This window comes from Ipomoea triloba, chromosome 12 (assembly GCF_003576645.1).
Source record: "Ipomoea triloba cultivar NCNSP0323 chromosome 12, ASM357664v1".
Taxonomy (NCBI): Eukaryota; Viridiplantae; Streptophyta; class Magnoliopsida; order Solanales; family Convolvulaceae; genus Ipomoea; species Ipomoea triloba.
The window spans coordinates 24413210-24432092 of record NC_044927.1 but is presented as its reverse complement, the minus strand read 5'-3'; the positions used below and the strand labels follow the sequence as shown (position 1 = coordinate 24432092).

At 35.9% G+C, this 18883-nt stretch overlaps 5 protein-coding genes across 5 annotated transcripts; 2 read left to right on the top strand and 3 right to left on the bottom strand.

Moving 5' to 3' along the window:
- Positions 1–609: 609 nt before the first annotated feature.
- Positions 610–2486, bottom strand: LOC115998464 (anthocyanidin 3-O-glucoside 2'''-O-xylosyltransferase-like). Its single transcript, XM_031238048.1, has one exon. The coding sequence runs from the start codon at positions 2312–2314 to the stop codon at positions 950–952; it is 1365 nt and encodes a 454-aa protein (XP_031093908.1). The 5' UTR covers positions 2315–2486; the 3' UTR covers positions 610–949.
- Positions 2487–3839: 1353 nt separating this feature from the next.
- Positions 3840–6639, bottom strand: LOC116000246 (chaperone protein DnaK-like). Its single transcript, XM_031240282.1, has 2 exons — positions 4476–6639; positions 3840–4013 (listed from the first exon to the last, which is right to left on the bottom strand). Exon 1 carries the CDS (start codon positions 5578–5580, stop codon positions 4867–4869), a length of 714 nt encoding a protein of 237 aa, XP_031096142.1. The 5' UTR covers positions 5581–6639; the 3' UTR covers positions 3840–4013; positions 4476–4866.
- A 121-nt stretch (positions 6640–6760) lies between these two features.
- LOC116000244 (anthocyanidin 3-O-glucoside 2'''-O-xylosyltransferase-like) lies at positions 6761–9306 on the bottom strand. The gene is made up of 3 exons (XM_031240281.1): positions 8580–9306; positions 7742–8402; positions 6761–7111 (listed from the first exon to the last, which is right to left on the bottom strand). The coding sequence occupies exons 1-3, from the start codon at positions 9241–9243 to the stop codon at positions 6940–6942; spliced, it is 1497 nt and encodes a 498-aa protein (XP_031096141.1). The 5' UTR covers positions 9244–9306; the 3' UTR covers positions 6761–6939.
- A 2097-nt stretch (positions 9307–11403) lies between these two features.
- Positions 11404–14088, top strand: LOC116000494 (replication protein A 70 kDa DNA-binding subunit B-like). The gene is made up of 9 exons (XM_031240584.1): positions 11404–11761; positions 11842–12112; positions 12196–12292; positions 12380–12507; positions 12591–12678; positions 12783–12915; positions 12988–13278; positions 13361–13588; positions 13670–14088. The coding sequence occupies exons 1-9, from the start codon at positions 11612–11614 to the stop codon at positions 13835–13837; spliced, it is 1554 nt and encodes a 517-aa protein (XP_031096444.1). The 5' UTR covers positions 11404–11611; the 3' UTR covers positions 13838–14088.
- Positions 14089–17981: 3893 nt separating this feature from the next.
- LOC115999565 lies at positions 17982–18661 on the top strand. The gene is made up of 2 exons (XM_031239407.1): positions 17982–18161; positions 18243–18661. Exons 1-2 carry the CDS (start codon positions 17982–17984, stop codon positions 18408–18410), a joined length of 348 nt encoding a protein of 115 aa, XP_031095267.1. The 3' UTR covers positions 18411–18661.
- The last annotated feature ends 222 nt before the right edge of the window (positions 18662–18883 follow it).

The following is an 18883-nucleotide window of genomic DNA, read 5'->3' as shown; positions in this document are numbered from 1 at the left end:
CCCCCCCCCCCCCCCCCACCCAAAAAAAAAAAAAAAGAAGCTATAAATGAGAGGCTGAAATCATTTTTACACTAAGTGGTGCTTTATTTTGGCGAGAATTATTTACTGAATTTTATTTACTAAAAAGGTTCTACTTTATTATAATAGAGGATAGAGGATTTTGAATACAACAAGGGAGTTGTTTGAGAATTCTTCATCAGCCATGTAACAATTTCCCGTGCATTAAACTCATTTAAATTATTGCTGCTTAATTTGAGCATATATGTATATGCTTATTGACTGAATAATATAATTGATTTTTTTTTTGGGAAAGATATAATTGATTATTTTAGTTTTTTTTTTTTAAATTCTTTTTTAGTTGGTGTTTGAACTATTATATGTTCTTAAATTAGTTATTTACTCCTTAACATTGCATGTTGAGTTTGGTGTTGCCATCACCCTTTTCTTTGTCTTTTTTAATTTCTCCCGTATTATGAAATTTCGGGAAGAGGAGCGTTTAAGATTGTGTAGCTTTTATTTCCCAAAAAAAAAAAAAAAAAAAAAAACTCAAACACATGAATCTCCAACTAGCTAATGACCTTCCAGAATTAGTGTCGGAGATGTGATGACTTAGCGGACAATTACATAGTTTCATTCAGGAATTGTATGAGCTCTTGGTACAATAGATATGTAACCCACATATTGAATGTCATACCCTAATATCTAACACCTCTGCAAAAGATTTTGTAGTCAAACGACATGAAGTTTCGAACCCACGATATTGATTCGTTGGGTTTCAATAAGTTAGAAAAGTATATATGAATAGATACTACATGTAACACGTTAAATGTACTATTAAAAAAAAAAAAAAAAGTCTAACACCCCTCTAGTTGGTGCATGGAGAATAGTAATAGTAAAAGAAACAAACTTTTGGCCACCTCTGCATATGGCTATTGTGTGCATTACATATTTATTTTGCCAAGAGCTCGTACAGATTGTGAATGAAATTGTGTATGTAATTGTCTGCGAAGTTGGGATTAAGTAGTAAATCCCTCCATTTCTTATGATTCTCCTCCTGGATATCTTCCCCCATCACAGATTTGATAGCATTGCACAGATTTTCCTTGGAAAATCTCCCATTTTCATCCCTTTCAACCTCAATGGCGGCCTCGAGTTCCTCCGCCATTAGACGAGCATTCAAAGCGAAGTCGGGCCTGTTTGGTGCCACAATTATCCGGCAATGGCTCGCCAACGACTCCCACATTGATGCAGATCCGCCGTGGTTCACGAAATACCCGACTGATTTGTGCCTCAAAATCAGAGATTGCGGCACCCAACCTCCATGAACTATTGCCTTTCCTTTTACTCTCTCTTGAAATCCCTCCGGCAAGGCTTCTTCTATCGACGATGATCCCTCCGGCGGCCTGACGGCGACCAGAAACGGTAGGCCGGTGAGTTCAAGCCCTAAAACGAGTTCCTGAAATTGCTCCTTTTCAAGCACCATTTCACTTCCAAACGCACAGAAAATTACTGAATTTGGCTCGAATTTCTTCAGCCACCGCGCAATTTCGTCGTCGAACGGCTCTTCCTCCCTTGGCGGCTCCGGCAACAGCGGTCCCGTGCAATAGACGCGTTTACCGAACTCAGAAGCAATGTAGTTGCAGTATTGTCCTTCCATTTCATTGCAGGCTCTCATGGCGATTGCATCGCACCGTTTCAGCCCCTCCACAATACGATCAAACGTCGTTATCCTATTGCTCGGTAGATTAACGAAACGTGACACTTGATATGCTTCATGCTCTCGCAACACAACCTTGGAATCCGACGGGAAACCTAGCGGCGACTCCATGAAATCCGCGGCGGTTACGGCCCTGCCTTTGCCTTTACATTTTGACATGATTAAGGCCAGAGCTGATATCGTAGGGCTATAAACTGTGAATTTCACAGTTTTGCATCCCATCCCCGACACTAATTCTGGAATCCAATAAGCAAAGTCATAGAACACAAGATTCGGCTTTTCCATCTGAACAAGAATCGCTTTCACCTCATCCTGCAACCTATCAAAGGCTAATGTTAGTGAATCATCGAGATTTTTTGTATCAGCTGTGGTCTCGGCACCGAGCGGCAGGCCTTCGACTTGGGGGATTGTAAGAGCACAGAAGGTTATGAGTTGTGGGTAGAGATTCATATGTTTGAGTTTAAGCAGAGCATTTGTTGGGAGTAAAAGTGAGATCCTGTGGCCTCTTTTTGCAAGATCGTTGGCTAGTTGGAGGAAAGGGATGAAGTGGCCAAATGCAAGCCATGGAAACATGGCTATGTGAAGCTTTGAGTCCATTATATGGTTTCTGCTTTTCTCCCAACTCGAGGAGGCTTTCTCAACTGGTTTGGTTGTGTTGTGGTTTCTGTACGCATATATGCTACAAGAACACACTCTAATATGTATGGAAGTGTAAATTAGGTGCTACTGAACCATAAGATTTTTGACAGAGAAAGGTAGAAGATAAGATCCTCTAGCCCCTCAGCCCTCAGCGGCCACTCAATCGTGCAGATCAATTTTCAATTGTAATTGTATATATATATATTAAATAAGTGGCGAGCCGCCCACAGCCCCCCAATCCCGTCCCATCAAGTCCGTGGGCCTATGCGGGGCGAGCTTCTATTTTTAAAATACACCTCCTACTTAAGTAGGGACAGAATGAACTAGCTTAGATGTTGTAAACAAAGTTCGATTTGACATCTCTACTAATACTTTACAAGCACCACAAATTAAAGCCCTTAAAAGCTATAAAAAAAAATTAAAAAAAATTAAAAAAAAAAAAGAAGCTAAATTATTGAATGTCACCATCACTGCATCACTTCATGTAGACTTTCATCATTGCGCTCCACAACTTTATTCCCAAATCCAAAATCCAAAATCCAAACATTTATTGTATGGGATTTCATTTTAATTTTAGGAATTTTACACTATATGTTTATTTATATATTTAAAATTTCAGTTAACCGATAGTTTTGAACTGAATTAACTGTTAACGAAAATTTTACAAAACTTTTAACGGTTAATCGAATAGAAATACTTCGATTAAAAAATTGTTAATCAAAATTTTTCGATTCAATTAATTAACCGAACTTTTACCCAAATTTGCACATCCTTAATCACGGAATCCACAGTAGGGATAATTTGTTTCTGTTTTTCAATGATAGTTCCTGACAGCTCACTCCTGCAACTAAAAGAGGGGCAAACAAAAGAAAAAGGCAAAGAGATAAGTTTAAGGGCATTCCCAATAAGAGATTGTGTGTGATTTTTGGTATAGTAAAAATAATAAGGATTGATTTTTAACTAATGTGGAACAATGATTTTTGGAGCTTAGGTCTTCCTGCAAAAAGAAGGCTTTTGTTAGAATAGTAAAAAAAAATAAAAAATAGTGAGGTGCGGTTGCGTCTCATTAACTAACTAGCGGGTGCGTGTAACACATGTGCCCGACGTTTCAGAGTGGCCTCCAAAGTCCAAATTTCTTTTATTAAAAAAAATTTGTTAAATTTTTTGTCGTTGCAATGCAAAGGCCATATTCTTTTTTATCTTTTCTTTTAATTGTTAAGCTTTGGCAGTTGCAAATTTTTTCTTCTTTTTGTTTTTGTTTTTTTAAATTATTGAAACATTTTTAAATTTTTAACAATTTTGTAATTATAAATTTATTTAAATTTTGATATGTTAAATTTAAATATAATAAAAATAATAATTGTAATTATAATTTTATAATGATAATAAATAAAGAAATAATTAAAATATAGTGGAGTAAAATGGTTGGGTCACAAAAAAATTGAGAAAAAAACTTAAAACTAAGGTTACACTTATCCTTACAAATCTCTCACACTTTCTAAAATGAGTTTCACCTTCACATCATTTTTTTTAGTTCTACTGACTCGGTTACAATGTAGTATCTGTCCATAGCTACAGATGCCTCCTCGCTCGAACCCACTCCTTTCCACATGGGAATGAACATCGGGTGCCGCTTGACCACAAGGTCTTTGGCCACCTTCACATCATTAAATTTGTAAATTCTCCAATATTTGTTCTACATCCATACAAATCACTGAATCTCTCTCACTTAAAAAATGAGTCATACTTTCATATTATACTATAAATATAATAATAAAAGATTTTTTTTAAAAAGGTAAACTTTCTTGGCAGCTTTTGGCAGAAAAGGTGCAGCTTGCATATTTGCAAGTCACATGGCAATAAAAAAAATGAAAACTACATTTGTATTTTCTATGTAATCCTGCAAATTCTTTTTTGCCTAATGGGGATAAAGATTGAGCGAGATAGTGAATGATAAGGTGAATACATGAGTCCATAAAAAACTAGTGAAAAAACCTCAACTATTGAGGCTGCTCTAACAAAGTTTATTAATCTTTTGTTTTTTTTTTTGTTTTATAATTATTATTATTTTTAATTAAGAGGGAGGGTAAACCCCAACAAAGCTAATTGCTATTCGCACCCGATGTCTGGGCACACCCTTGGAATCGTCTGCGAACATCCTGAGGATCCCGATCTCCAGTTGAGACAGCACCCACATGCCTCTGTTATTGTCAATAGCTTTCTTAGCCAAATAATCAGCCACCATGTTTTCCTCCCATATTTTGCTCCCGATGCACATGCACAACCTGCACTTTCTAATCCCCGTGTTGGATTATGGACACACGTATGTCGTATAGTGAAGGGAAAAAGAAATTGTATTGATTGCAGTAGAAGGCCGGACTTACAAAATGGAAATCAGAAAATGCATAACAGTGTGAGTGTATATATACAAGGTAAGCTGGACATGCAAGTTTTGTATGTCCAGCTTAGAATGGGAATGAGAGAGACAAACTGATTCTTTAGATCTTCATTTAATGTGACTGGAACTCCAACAACTCTTGTTGGCCATTTAGCTTCAGCAAAAGCTCCAGAAGGTCTATACCTTCATCCTCCTTGAAATTTGATGCTAGCCAATCACCAATTCTCTTATCAAAATCATCACCACCAAGAATTTGAACAACTTTCCAATGGCCAAATCGACATGCTTGCATCAATGCCGTTTGACCGCAGTAGCTTCTAGAATTCACATCTGAATCAATATCGGCTCCAACCTTCTCCAAATCATTCTCAAATAATTTTGCAACTCTTTCGTTTCCTTTCCTGACTTCAGCAGCAAAGCTTAACATTGAAGTTGGACTACTCAAATTATTAGTCATCGTAGTAACAGAAACATTAACATCATCACCAAGATGAATATCTCTAGGAGTAGACAACACCTCAAACACGCCATCACCAACCTCAAGAACTGATACATCAAAGGTTCCACCTCCAAGATCAAACACCAATATTGTTTCATTGTTTTTCTTTTCAAATGCAGACATATTAACAGGAGCAGACAGTGGACCTGTAGCAATTTGAGCAGCTAAGCCAGCCTTAGGAAATCTCTTGTACCTATTCACAGCAATAGGATTCATCATCTTAATCAAATCAGTTCCAACAGCTTTCCACACAAGCTCAAGTGCAGACAGCCTTATCAACCTGTAGATAAACACCCTATTTTGTGCATACAGATGACTCACAGTCATAGTCTTAAACAAAAAAAATTCTCTCTGTTTGGATCATTCTACGAATTGTCTTTGGTTCAAATATATATTTCGCACCTTCAACTTTGTAATATCTATTTGTGTGCAGAGATGGTTTGCATGACTGGAGAAGCACACGACTAATTGCATTCACATCCACTCCACACTTCAGGAGGTCAGATCCCATTAACAACTCTGATATCCTTGCATGTCCATAATAGCTGGCTTCCAGCAAAGCTCCCTCGCGGGCCTGTTGAGAATCCCCAGCCTTGAGTAACATCTCTAAAGTCTCAAGGTGATTCTCCCTCACAACTATTGTAGTAGAATATCCCCTGAAAAGTTTCTGGTTCTCATCTGCTTCAATACTCAGCAGTTTCCTCACGAGTGCAACATTGTCGTTATGCACGGCCAGGAACAATGCGGTGACGTCGGTCTAAAACTCCTCGCACAGCACCACCTCTGCCTTGCGCACCTTGAGACACACATCGCCGACGAAGTTGACGTCGACGAAGGAATCGGAATCGGGGAGACACTTAATCGCCGCTGCTGGACTGTTCTTCCGCTTCATTGCTTCTTCGATGTTCGCAGTTGCAACCTCGATCTCGGATCGAAGCTCTCCAACTCGGTTCTTCAGATCCGAGACTCTTCGCTCTTCTTGCGTTTTTTCAGAAGCAATCGCGAATCACAGTCAGCAGCTGCTTCTTCTTCCTCGTTCGCCGCTGCGGCGACAATACAACGACTACGAGCTCTGCGCTCGAGCTTTTCGCGGATCTGCTCCGGGAGAAAATTATAAACAGAGAATTGATGAGCACTTTGCTCAAACTCTGAATACAAACAGAATCAAAAAGGGGATTAATGAACTCTGCGTTCGATCTCTTCACGGATCTACTCCATGAGTGACTTGATTTGAAGAGCACTCTACTCAGATTGCGATTTTTTTCGTCGATGTGATGGAGCTCATAGTGTGACAACTGGTCAGATAGCCTAAGAGCTGAATACGAGTAAGCGAGCGGTGTATGTGGATCGAAGTACTGCCGGCGTACCAAGGATCCTCTGTGGATCGGTTGCCGGAGACGAACGAACATGTGAACTGGACTCGCCGGTGCCGGCAGCTGCGATGTCATAGCTACCTCACCGGCGCTCTGATACCATGTTGGATTATGGACACACGTATGTCGTATAGTGAAGGGACAAAGAAATTGTATTGATTGCAGTAGAAGGACTTACAAAATGGAAATCAGAAAATGCATAACAGTGTGAGTGTATATATACAGGGGAAGAAGATGGAGATATAGTAAATGACACTACTATCCTTTTGGATATTTTTCTCCTAATGGCTTCATCCTCCAACACCCCGTGTATCTAACATTTGCATTCATTGATAATGTTGGCCACATTCCCGTTAGGAATATCACTCCCAATGTCGGCTGAAATCCAGTCCACCACCCTCTTCGCATCACACTCAATGACCACCTTCTTGATTCCATGATCCCATAAAAGCTTAAGCCCTTTAAGAAATTGCTGCTCAGTGAATCTGCAAATTGAAAGGCCGTGGAAATTATGATATTAAGTTACAAAATTTTATAATACAAGATACAAAAATTTATAGTATAAAATACATACACATGTATTAAGGTTTACAGTACAACCAAACACCTTGTGCTCAGATGTCATATAGTGATTCTTTCATATGGGAGGTTATGAAATTGAGTCTCAGTGAAGTCTTTGTGCCAATTTGAAAAAGTATAAATGAATAGATATTAAAATATAATAGGGTCAGTTGTATTAAATAAAAAAAAAAGGAGTTAATTATCAATTTAGTCCCTCAACTATTGGGATTTCACCACTTTTGTCCTCGACAATTTTTTTTGCTCAATTAAGTCCTCGAATTTGAAAAAATTAACCAATTTGGTCCTCTGTTTATTTTGGTGTTAAACAGTCGTTAAATCATGACCAAATTGGTAATTTTGCTATAGTCAAAGGACCATTTCGGTAATTAATTTTGACTAAAATGGTCCCTTGACTATAGTGAAAATTACCAATTTGATCCCGATTTAACGGATATCAAATGATAAAATAAACGGAGGAAAATATCTATGAAGGTGAAATAAAATAATAATAGTAAAAGAAGAAACAAAATATCTATTCTGTCAAGAGCTCGTACAGATTGTGAATGAAATTTTGGATATAATTGTCTGCGAAGTCATGATTGAGTAGTAAATCCCTCCATTTCTTATGATTCTCCTTCTGTCTACTTTCCCCCATCACAGATTTGATAGCATTGCACAGATTTTCCTTGAAAAATCTGCCATTTTCATCCGTTTGAACCTCAACAGCGGCCTCGAGTTCCTCCGCCATGAGACGAGCGTTCAAAGCGAAGTCGAATCTGTTTGCAGGTGCCAGAATTATTCGGCAATGGCTGGCCAACGACTCCCACATTGATGCAGATCCGCCGTGGTTCACGAAATACCCGACTGCTTTGTGCCTCAAAATCATAGATTGCTGCACCCAACCTCCACGAACTATTGCCTTTCCTTTTACTCTCTCTTGAAATCCCTCCGGCAAGGCTTCTTCTATAGAACACGATCCCTCCGGCGGCCTGATGGCGACCAGAAACGGTAGGCCGGTGAGTTCAAGCCCTAAAACGAGTTCCTGAAATTGCTCCTTTGCAAGCGTCACTTCACTTCCAAACACACAGAAAATTACTGAATTTGGCTCGAAGTTCTCCAGCCACCTCGCAATTTCGTCGTCGAGCGGCTCCTCCTCCCTTGGCTGCTCCGGCAACAGCGGTCCCGTGCAATAGACCCGTTTACCTAACTTAGTACCTGTTGAGCATATAATATAAAAACATAAATGTTCAATGGAATTGTAAGTTTAAACTTTTAGTTCAGATGAAGCATGTGTTTCAATTTAATATCAGAGTTATCACACGTGAGGGGCCTATTGAGCATATAATATAAATGTGCAATCTAATTGAGATGGAGCACATGCTTCAATTGTACCTATATAGTTGCAGTAGTGTCCTTCCATTTCATTGCAGGCTCTCATGGCTATGGCATCGCAGCGTTTCAGCGCCTCTCCAACACGATCAAACACCTTTATCCTGTTGCTGGGTGCGTTAGCGAAACGCGACACTTGATATGCTTCATGTTCTCGCAACACAACCTTGGAATCACAAGGGAAACCCTCCATTAAATCAGCGGCCGTTACGGCCCTGCCTTTGCCTTTGATTGCCCACATCGCTAGGGACAGTGCCGATATGGTAGGACTAACAACTGTGAACCGCACAGTTTTGCATCCCATCTCCAATACTAATTCCGGGATCCAATAAGCCAAGTCATAGAACACAAGATTGGGCTTTTCCATCTGAACAAGAATCGTTTTCACCTCATCCCGCAATCCATCAAAGGCTACTTCTAGTGAACCGTCAAGATTATTGTTTGTATCAGCTGTGGTCTCTACGCCGGGAGGGAGATTAAGAGAACAGAAGGTTATGAGTTGTGGGTGGAGATTCATATGTTTGAGTTTAAGCAGAGCATTTGTTGGGAGTAAAAGTGAGATCCTGTGGCCTCTTTTTGCAAGATCGTTGGCTAGTTGGAGGAAAGGGATGAAGTGCCCAAACGCAAGCCATGGAAACATGGCTATGTGAAGCTTTGAGTCCATCATATGCTTATGGTTTCTGCTTTTCTCCCAACTTGAGGAGGCTTTCTTGAACTGGTTTGGTTGTGTTGTGTTTATTCACCAAGTGATGAGTGACTAAGATTTTTTAAATAATATGTGGCCTTAATTATTTTGCCTATACAATTTAAACGAAGTAGTTCTTTCTTGTCATGTGCCTTTCTGTGTCCCATTATTATTTAAGTATGGTGTGTAAGTTCCGATTCTTATCTTAGATGTACAGTTGTGTTAACGTTCTGGGGGCAAAGCAACGAATTCACTTCTATGCCAGTGATTATACCACATTACAACATTTCTTATTTTTACATTATCAGCCTGATTTCTTCAAAATACTATACATACTCTATATTTACTTTTTGGCATGTTGTGGTTTATTAGTAAAAAGGAATGATTCACAATTTTTATTACAATATTTCTCTTTTATCAATAAAATCATAGCAGGTGGCTTGAGTTTTATTCTATAATAAAAGTCTATCAATGCATCAACTGCTTAATACTACATGAACTCCCATACTATATGATAAGCTTTGATGGTCTAATAAAAAAGTATGAGTTTTCAAATAAATAAATAAATAAGTGTAGATCATGATTTTTGTTTATTTTTTCTTCATTCAATAAAAATTAAATTAAACAAAAGTAAGTGTTGAGAGTATAATTTGAGAGTAGATATAGCTTTTTTCATATAAGTTTTCCTATTGCAAAGTTGTGAGGTTGGAAAAAAGACAATCTTGCCCCACATGAACTACTCAAATCCTAGTGCTAGAATTTTCTAAAGCTTATTTAGGTTGTCCCCAATACCAATATTATCACGGTTTTTAAGAAAGAAATTGACACCTTGAAAGAGAGAGAGAGAGGGAAGAGAGGCGCAAAGTCAGATCCTGAAGGGCACGTTATTAGTCTGCTGTATTCCTTTCTTCTTCTTCTTCTTCTTCTTCTTCTTTTTTTTTTTTTAAAAAAAAATTAATCATTTTTTGTTTTATTTTAGTTTTTATTTTTTTATTTTTTTACCACACTCTTTTGTAATCACACTCCTAAAAAATCGTAATAAAAACCCATTATTGAGGAAGGTCTGGCCTTCCTCAATTATTAAGTTTTTTGCATAAATATTTAGGTTCCACCTAAGAGGGAAGGAGAAGAAAAAAAAAAGTAAAAACAAAAAAACAAAAAAAAAAAAACAAAATGTTAGAAAACTGAAAAGAAAACAAAAATAAAAAGGCAATCTTAACGCACCCAGCAGGCGCGAAATCTGCGTGAGGCGCAGTTGTATTTTGCCCAATGGGGCCCACAAACTCTGTCAACATCTCATATACTGTAGAAGAAAAATATCTTTAAAATCTCCATCCCCACATTTGTAAAAATCTACGTTACGAGCTTTTACTATTCCAAAATTCATTCAAAATCAACTAATGGGGATAGCTATAAGATTATCCACATTAGTGATTTTTTCACGATTTTTTAAGACAATATTAATTATGTGGAAGAAAAGAGAGGAAAGAGAGAGAGAGAGAATGAGTTCCTCAAGTGAGGTTTTGCGTTAAACCTGTCTTTTTTTCTTTTTCTTTATTTTTAAATGTCAGATCACAGTTTTTTTTTTGTTTTTCATTTTTTATTCTTTTCTTTCTCTTGTCTCTTTCCTAGTTGACACCTCAAAAATAGATCCAAAAATCTCACTATTAAAGATGCCCATTAAAGGTAGTTGATACCCCAACCTCCTCCACCCCCAACAAAAAAAAAAAAGAAACGAAAAGAAAAAAAAAACTGAAAATAGAACTAATACCAAAAGAAAGTAATCTCTATATATATAAAAGAAAAATGAAGTAGTTGAAAACTCCCGCCCAAATGAACAGTGCTATGGAAATAGATATACTCACGTGGAGAGAAGAAAAGTGGAACCTGAATTAGAGTAATAGGAAAAACCTGATTTAAAAATAATTAGTATATCTTGAAAGTAGAGTAGTGGTCTGCAAAGTTTATTTTATTTTTGTATCCATATGCACATAGCATGGCTGGTGGGAATATATATATGTAAAAGCAAAAGAGCACATGGCTGGTGGGAATATATGTAAGAGCACATAGTTGTTCTTCTTCATTTTAAGACAAACATGAATGACATAAATGTATATATTAATAGGCTGGTGAGAATATATGTAAGGTCACATGGTTGTTCTTCTTCAGTGCAAGACAAACATGAATGGTATAAATGTATATTTTAATAATCCCATTGTTAACATTTATGCATGTCTGCACAATGTGGTTGAGGTACCTATATATATATATATTACATTCATAGGAATGTGTCTACAGATCTTCAAGCTTCAATTCACTTTCATAGCATATTGTACTATTGCATACACTCATGGCTCCGTCATACATTCTGGGTCGCAATATTGCTCCCATGAACACCACAAGTGCTATCAAACTGAGGTTGGTACGTACCTATGAAATTCCTGAAAGAAGAGGCGCAACAACCATTAAGTGCAAAGAATGTGTTTTTCATGATCAAGAGGTATGTGTGTTATGGTATACAAAGTAATTAATTTACAGTTTAATACCTTTTTTCACTATATAATGTATATCCATTAACAGGGGACTGTTCTGCATGCAACCATTCCGAGAGATTTGGTACATAAATATTCTACTATGCTCAAGGTAGGTGACGTGTATTCAATAACAAATTTCTTGGTGATTAGTAACTTCTACACGTACAAGACAAGCCCACACAAACACATGTTGAAGTTCTACTACAAGACAGTTGTTACAGAGCTAAATGACCATGTTTTCCCAAGACATATGTTCCGACTGCAGCATTTGTCAACTTTGAAACAAAAAATGGATATCAATGAAAAAGAATTGATTGGTATGTTGTAAACATTGTTTTGTTTCCTTCACTTACCTATAAGTTCTATTGTTGTACAATTTTTTTTTATCTTTTATGTTTAGATGTAATTGGAATGGTGGTAGAGATACATTCCCCACAAGAGAAGGTCATTGCTGGGAAGCCTACCAGGCTGATTGATTTTCTACTAGAGGATACACAGTAAGATATTGATCTATTAATATCTTTCCATTTTATGCCTGACTAACTACTATTAAAAAAACTTAACTATTTATATGTAATGCTTAGGGGTACTCAAATGCAATGCACAGTTTGGGATGATCATGTTTCCAAACTAGAGCCATTTTACCAATCAACTCAACATGATCATGTTATAATTTTACTACAGTTTTGTAGAGTCAAGGTTGTCCAGAACAGTAAGAGCTCACATTCCTTGACACTCTTTAATTTCATTAATTTTACAGTGTTTGTGCAGCCTAACAATTTTGACTCTCAACAGCTGGTGATATTATGATCTGCAGCAGCTACGATGTTACAAAAATTTATATAAACCATGATTTTCCAGAGTTTCAAGAATTTAGAGAGAGGTAGGGTATTTAACTCACTCTTAGCACACATTTCAGTTTTCTTATTTTCTATACTTTTGTGGTCATTTAGTTTTGATTTTGTATGTATAAACACTTATATGCAGTCTTAACGGAGAGCAGACCCCAATGCGTAGCATTGTTTCCATGACAAGTATGAGCTATGGCAGTGCATTTGAAGACTTCTCTTCTGGACAAATGAATGTTTTGACCATTTCAGATATATATCAAAATAGAGAAGTAAGTTTATTTCTTTTATTTATTTTAATATTGAATAGAATTGTTATTAATATGCTAATTTTATTTTTGTAGTATGGTGATTTTTGGGTTGTTGCTAAAATCGTTGGCATTGAGAGTTCGGGTGATTGGTTTTATGTTTCTTGCAAAGCACATGGTTGTAATAAAAAGTTGATTCTACGTAATGATGGTCAAAAGTATGACTGTGATAAATGTAAGAGGACTTGGGAAGAGGGTATTCTCAGGTACAGGGTTAAGATTAGAGTTGTTGACCTCAATGGAAATGCACCATTCATACTATGGGACAGAGACTGTCAAGATTTATTAGGTATTTCAGCAACAGATCTAAGGAAGAGGACCTTGGAGGTAAATTATGTTCTTAAAAATTGATCTTACTACACATAATATCGAATCATTGAACTTACACAAATGTGTATCCGATTTGTAGGGACCCCTTACAGTCCCCAGTGAAATAGAATCCTTAGTGGGACTTGCAATGGTTTTTAGGATTGCTGCAAGAAAGGAACAATTTGATAACCTTCACAATGCCTTTGCGGTTATTAAGGTTATGAATGACCCTAAATTAGTATCAGTTTACTGTCGAGAGCTATTGGAGGCACCGGACAAGGACCTAACATCTGAACTGCATCCACAGGATGAAGAAATTTCTAGAGAGGTAACCTAGAAATGCTAATAGTTGAGTTGTTAGGGAACTAATGAACTCTAATTGTTTATCCTTATCTCTATGGGTTTACAGGATTTTGAGGATGAGGATGTTGCTGAGAGTCCAAGTTTACCAGCAAATCCCATGAAGAAAGTTGATGAAGGTGAATGTGGAGCTGTTAAGAGGTCTCTGCTTGATGAGTTCTCCTCTACCCAAAGTTCTAAGAAGACAATGAAGTCAATTGTGAAGATGGAAAAATAGGGCTGAATTTGTTTGGGCAAACTTTGTGGTTGGAAAACGTTATGTGCATGGTGACTGTATGCACTAATGCATATATGTCAACATTGTGTTTTGGATTCTTAAAGACAATTGTGTCTGGCGACACGTGTATTGGCTTTTGTTGTGCTATATTTTGACAATTATGTTTGGTGGCACAACTATTTTGAGACAATTGCCAGACTAATTTCTATATCTATCTTATTGTTTTTAATTGCCACCACAATTTCTATATCTATCTTATTGTTTTTTATTGCAGTTATAAACTAATAGATATCAATAATATATAGATTTGCATTGTAGCAAAATGGTTTTTTTTTTTTTTTGCTTGCAGGTATCAATAAGCTATTATCAATAACAGTATGGGATGTACAAATTATTTCTTCAGAAAGACAAGTGAGATTCATATGCATAATGCATCAAAACAACACATGGATTTGTAAAGATACCAAAAGAAGACAAGGCCTATAGTTTAGAATTACTTTATGTAACCTTAGGGCCATATAGTAAGTGGAAGACGTGCAGATTGTATTACGTATTTATTTTAACAATGAGGGAATAAAAATAAATATTAATTACCATTATTTTTTATTACAAAAAATGAGCACATTGCAAATGGTGATGCATACTTAGTTACTTACGCATATGCAACATATTTATTTGCAAATAATAATTACCTGCATACTATATGTATCCAGTTTGAAACTCATTTTGTTAGTATGTTCTTATTATACTTTTTCTTTTGAAACAGCTAACAAAAAACAATTCATATTTGAATTTTTTAACTAAAATTAAATTATGTTCAGATGACGCCCGATGTGTAATTGCAACAAATAAAATAATATTCATCATTTCAATTCTTTACAACATGTTTGAATTTTTTTTTATTAATGTTTGACAAAAGAAACAAATTTTATGTTTGCAAATTAATCTGAAATAAAATCAATTTTTCAAACACCAGACAAAAGAATTTTCAGAATATTAAAAATTATATAGTCATTTTATTAACAGTATAAAATTTTACTGATTTAATTACGACCATAAAATTTAATAAGAATAGTAATAAAACAAAAATACAAGTTACCTGACTGCCATAGCGCTGACCAGCCATCCGGCGAGGCTGAGGTTAGGTGAGATGAGTAGCCGAGACCACGCTGACCAGTCGTCCGCCAGAGATTGTGAAGCAGCCGAGACAGGGAGAGGAGCGAGGGTGTTGACGACGGAGGACGGAGAAGTAGAAACCAAGAGGACTAAGAAGGGAGGGTAGGGGCGAAGGATGTGACAGCGTGACCGTTTAACCGGATTTTCCTCGATGGTGGATGCAGGAGGGCGGAGGATGATAGACACAGAGGATGGTGGAAAACTATGGAAGTTTGTAGTGGAGAGACAGTAACCTGATTCATATAATATTTAATAGGTTGGTATTTGGAAGTATCCTCATTTATATAATATAAATATTTTTAAGTAACCTCATTTATATAAAATATAAATATAGATTGCGCATTGGGGAAAAGAAAAAGAAAAAGAAAATTTGAAGATGAAGATAAGGGATAAAGGGATTCACAGAACTTGACAGTGTTGTTTGCAAGCAATTAAAATATATATTATCTATTAAAATATATATTATCTATGTTTAGTGGGGAAGGAATTTAAGAAAAAGGAAACTAAAGAAAGTGGACATGTAATATAGATAATATAGATACCATGCGCCATTACGCACAAAGCATGAAAAAAGAAGAAGCACGTGATTCTGTACAAAGCAAAAGTAGTGGTGATATCCACTATAGTTGGTCTGTTTTTTTTTTTTTTTTTTAATTTTATAAATTTCTTTTTTTTTTCCTTCTTCACTGACTAAGACAAACAGGTATGCTAAGTAATCTATTAATATTAATATTCCCTCATTGTTAAGTAAATGAAGGACAAACTTTAATTTCAGTGGAGAGTAGTATATAAATACTAAATGTTCTCTCATGTTTTTTGTGTACCAGATTGGCAAAACACTCATTAAGAGAATATGAAAAAGATTACAAATTCAACTACTATTGGTTCAAAGAGGAAGCATGATGAGCAAAACAATGGTAATGCATTTACTAACTTCTATTTCATACTTCTTACAATTGTAATAAATTTACGAAATCTAGATACATCAACCCTAGGTTACAAAATTCTGTTCAATACAATGAATAAACATTTCCACATAGTTTATTCTGTTCAATACAATGAATAAACATTTGCATTGTTCTAGATGTATAAATAAGAACCAATGAAGGCATAAAACAATAAAATATCTTATTAAGCAGATTAGCTATTCTTATGACAGATCCATACATACTTCACCTTGCATGATTGTTTATATTAATAGGCTGATTCATACTTAATCTTGGATATATTTAAGGATATAAGTACTTTTCAAAGAAGAATAGCTAAGATTAACAACCTGGGTGTTTCCAGAAAAATAGATTGAAGTAGGAGAAGAATTATTACTAAACTCAACTGCTGCATATCATCTCTGTTTCAAGCTGTAGTATCATAGAGTAAGCGCCTGAACGAAAATAGAAAAAGTAAAAATCTTGACGAAGCCTCCAAATACAGTCACATGGCAATATGGCATATTGGTGAGTGTTCTTCCATTAAGTTGTACACCCAATTTTTTGTTGCTTTTTTCTTATCATCCCGAGTCAAAGATATAAATGCATAAAACAAGAACTACCCAGTTTTTCGGCTGCTGCACAACATGTCTATCTCCCCATTCATCTTTTTAAATTCTCAAGGAGAAAGAACTCAACATAGCACATGGCTCCATAAAACAAATTATTATTTATTAAGATACCACATGCACATATTTGTATAAATAAAACGGAGTATATATATATATATATATATATATACACTTAAAAACACATANTTTATGTTTAGATGTAATTGGAATGGTGGTAGAGATACATTCCCCACAAGAGAAGGTCATTGCTGGGAAGCCTACCAGGCTGATTGATTTTCTACTAGAGGATACACAGTAAGATATTGATCTATTAATATCTTTCCATTTTATGCCTGACTAACTACTATTAAAAAAACTTAACTATTTATATGTAATGCTTAGGGGTACTCAAATGCAATGCACAGTTTGGGATGATCATGTTTCCAAACTAGAGCCATTTTACCAATCAACTCAACATGATCATGTTATAATTTTACTACAGTTTTGTAGAGTCAAGGTTGTCCAGAACAGTAAGAGCTCACATTCCTTGACACTCTTTAATTTCATTAATTTTACAGTGTTTGTGCAGCCTAACAATTTTGACTCTCAACAGCTGGTGATATTATGATCTGCAGCAGCTACGATGTTACAAAAATTTATATAAACCATGATTTTCCAGAGTTTCAAGAATTTAGAGAGAGGTAGGGTATTTAACTCACTCTTAGCACACATTTCAGTTTTCTTATTTTCTATACTTTTGTGGTCATTTAGTTTTGATTTTGTATGTATAAACACTTATATGCAGTCTTAACGGAGAGCAGACCCCAATGCGTAGCATTGTTTCCATGACAAGTATGAGCTATGGCAGTGCATTTGAAGACTTCTCTTCTGGACAAATGAATGTTTTGACCATTTCAGATATATATCAAAATAGAGAAGTAAGTTTATTTCTTTTATTTATTTTAATATTGAATAGAATTGTTATTAATATGCTAATTTTATTTTTGTAGTATGGTGATTTTTGGGTTGTTGCTAAAATCGTTGGCATTGAGAGTTCGGGTGATTGGTTTTATGTTTCTTGCAAAGCACATGGTTGTAATAAAAAGTTGATTCTACGTAATGATGGTCAAAAGTATGACTGTGATAAATGTAAGAGGACTTGGGAAGAGGGTATTCTCAGGTACAGGGTTAAGATTAGAGTTGTTGACCTCAATGGAAATGCACCATTCATACTATGGGACAGAGACTGTCAAGATTTATTAGGTATTTCAGCAACAGATCTAAGGAAGAGGACCTTGGAGGTAAATTATGTTCTTAAAAATTGATCTTACTACACATAATATCGAATCATTGAACTTACACAAATGTGTATCCGATTTGTAGGGACCCCTTACAGTCCCCAGTGAAATAGAATCCTTAGTGGGACTTGCAATGGTTTTTAGGATTGCTGCAAGAAAGGAACAATTTGATAACCTTCACAATGCCTTTGCGGTTATTAAGGTTATGAATGACCCTAAATTAGTATCAGTTTACTGTCGAGAGCTATTGGAGGCACCGGACAAGGACCTAACATCTGAACTGCATCCACAGGATGAAGAAATTTCTAGAGAGGTAACCTAGAAATGCTAATAGTTGAGTTGTTAGGGAACTAATGAACTCTAATTGTTTATCCTTATCTCTATGGGTTTACAGGATTTTGAGGATGAGGATGTTGCTGAGAGTCCAAGTTTACCAGCAAATCCCATGAAGAAAGTTGATGAAGGTGAATGTGGAGCTGTTAAGAGGTCTCTGCTTGATGAGTTCTCCTCTACCCAAAGTTCTAAGAAGACAATGAAGTCAATTGTGAAGATGGAAAAATAGGGCTGAATTTGTTTGGGCAAACTTTGTGGTTGGAAAACGTTATGTGCATGGTGACTGTATGCACTAATGCATATATGTCAACATTGTGTTTTGGATTCTTAAAGACAATTGTGTCTGGCGACACGTGTATTGGCTTTTGTTGTGCTATATTTTGACAATTATGTTTGGTGGCACAACTATTTTGAGACAATTGCCAGACTAATTTCTATATCTATCTTATTGTTTTTAATTGCCACCACAATTTCTATATCTATCTTATTGTTTTTTATTGCAGTTATAAACTAATAGATATCAATAATATATAGATTTGCATTGTAGCAAAATTGGTTTTTTTTTTTTTTTGCTTGCAGGTATCAATAAGCTATTATCAATAACAGTATGGGATGTACAAATTATTTCTTCAGAAAGACAAGTGAGATTCATATGCATAATGCATCAAAACAACACATGGATTTGTAAAGATACCAAAAGAA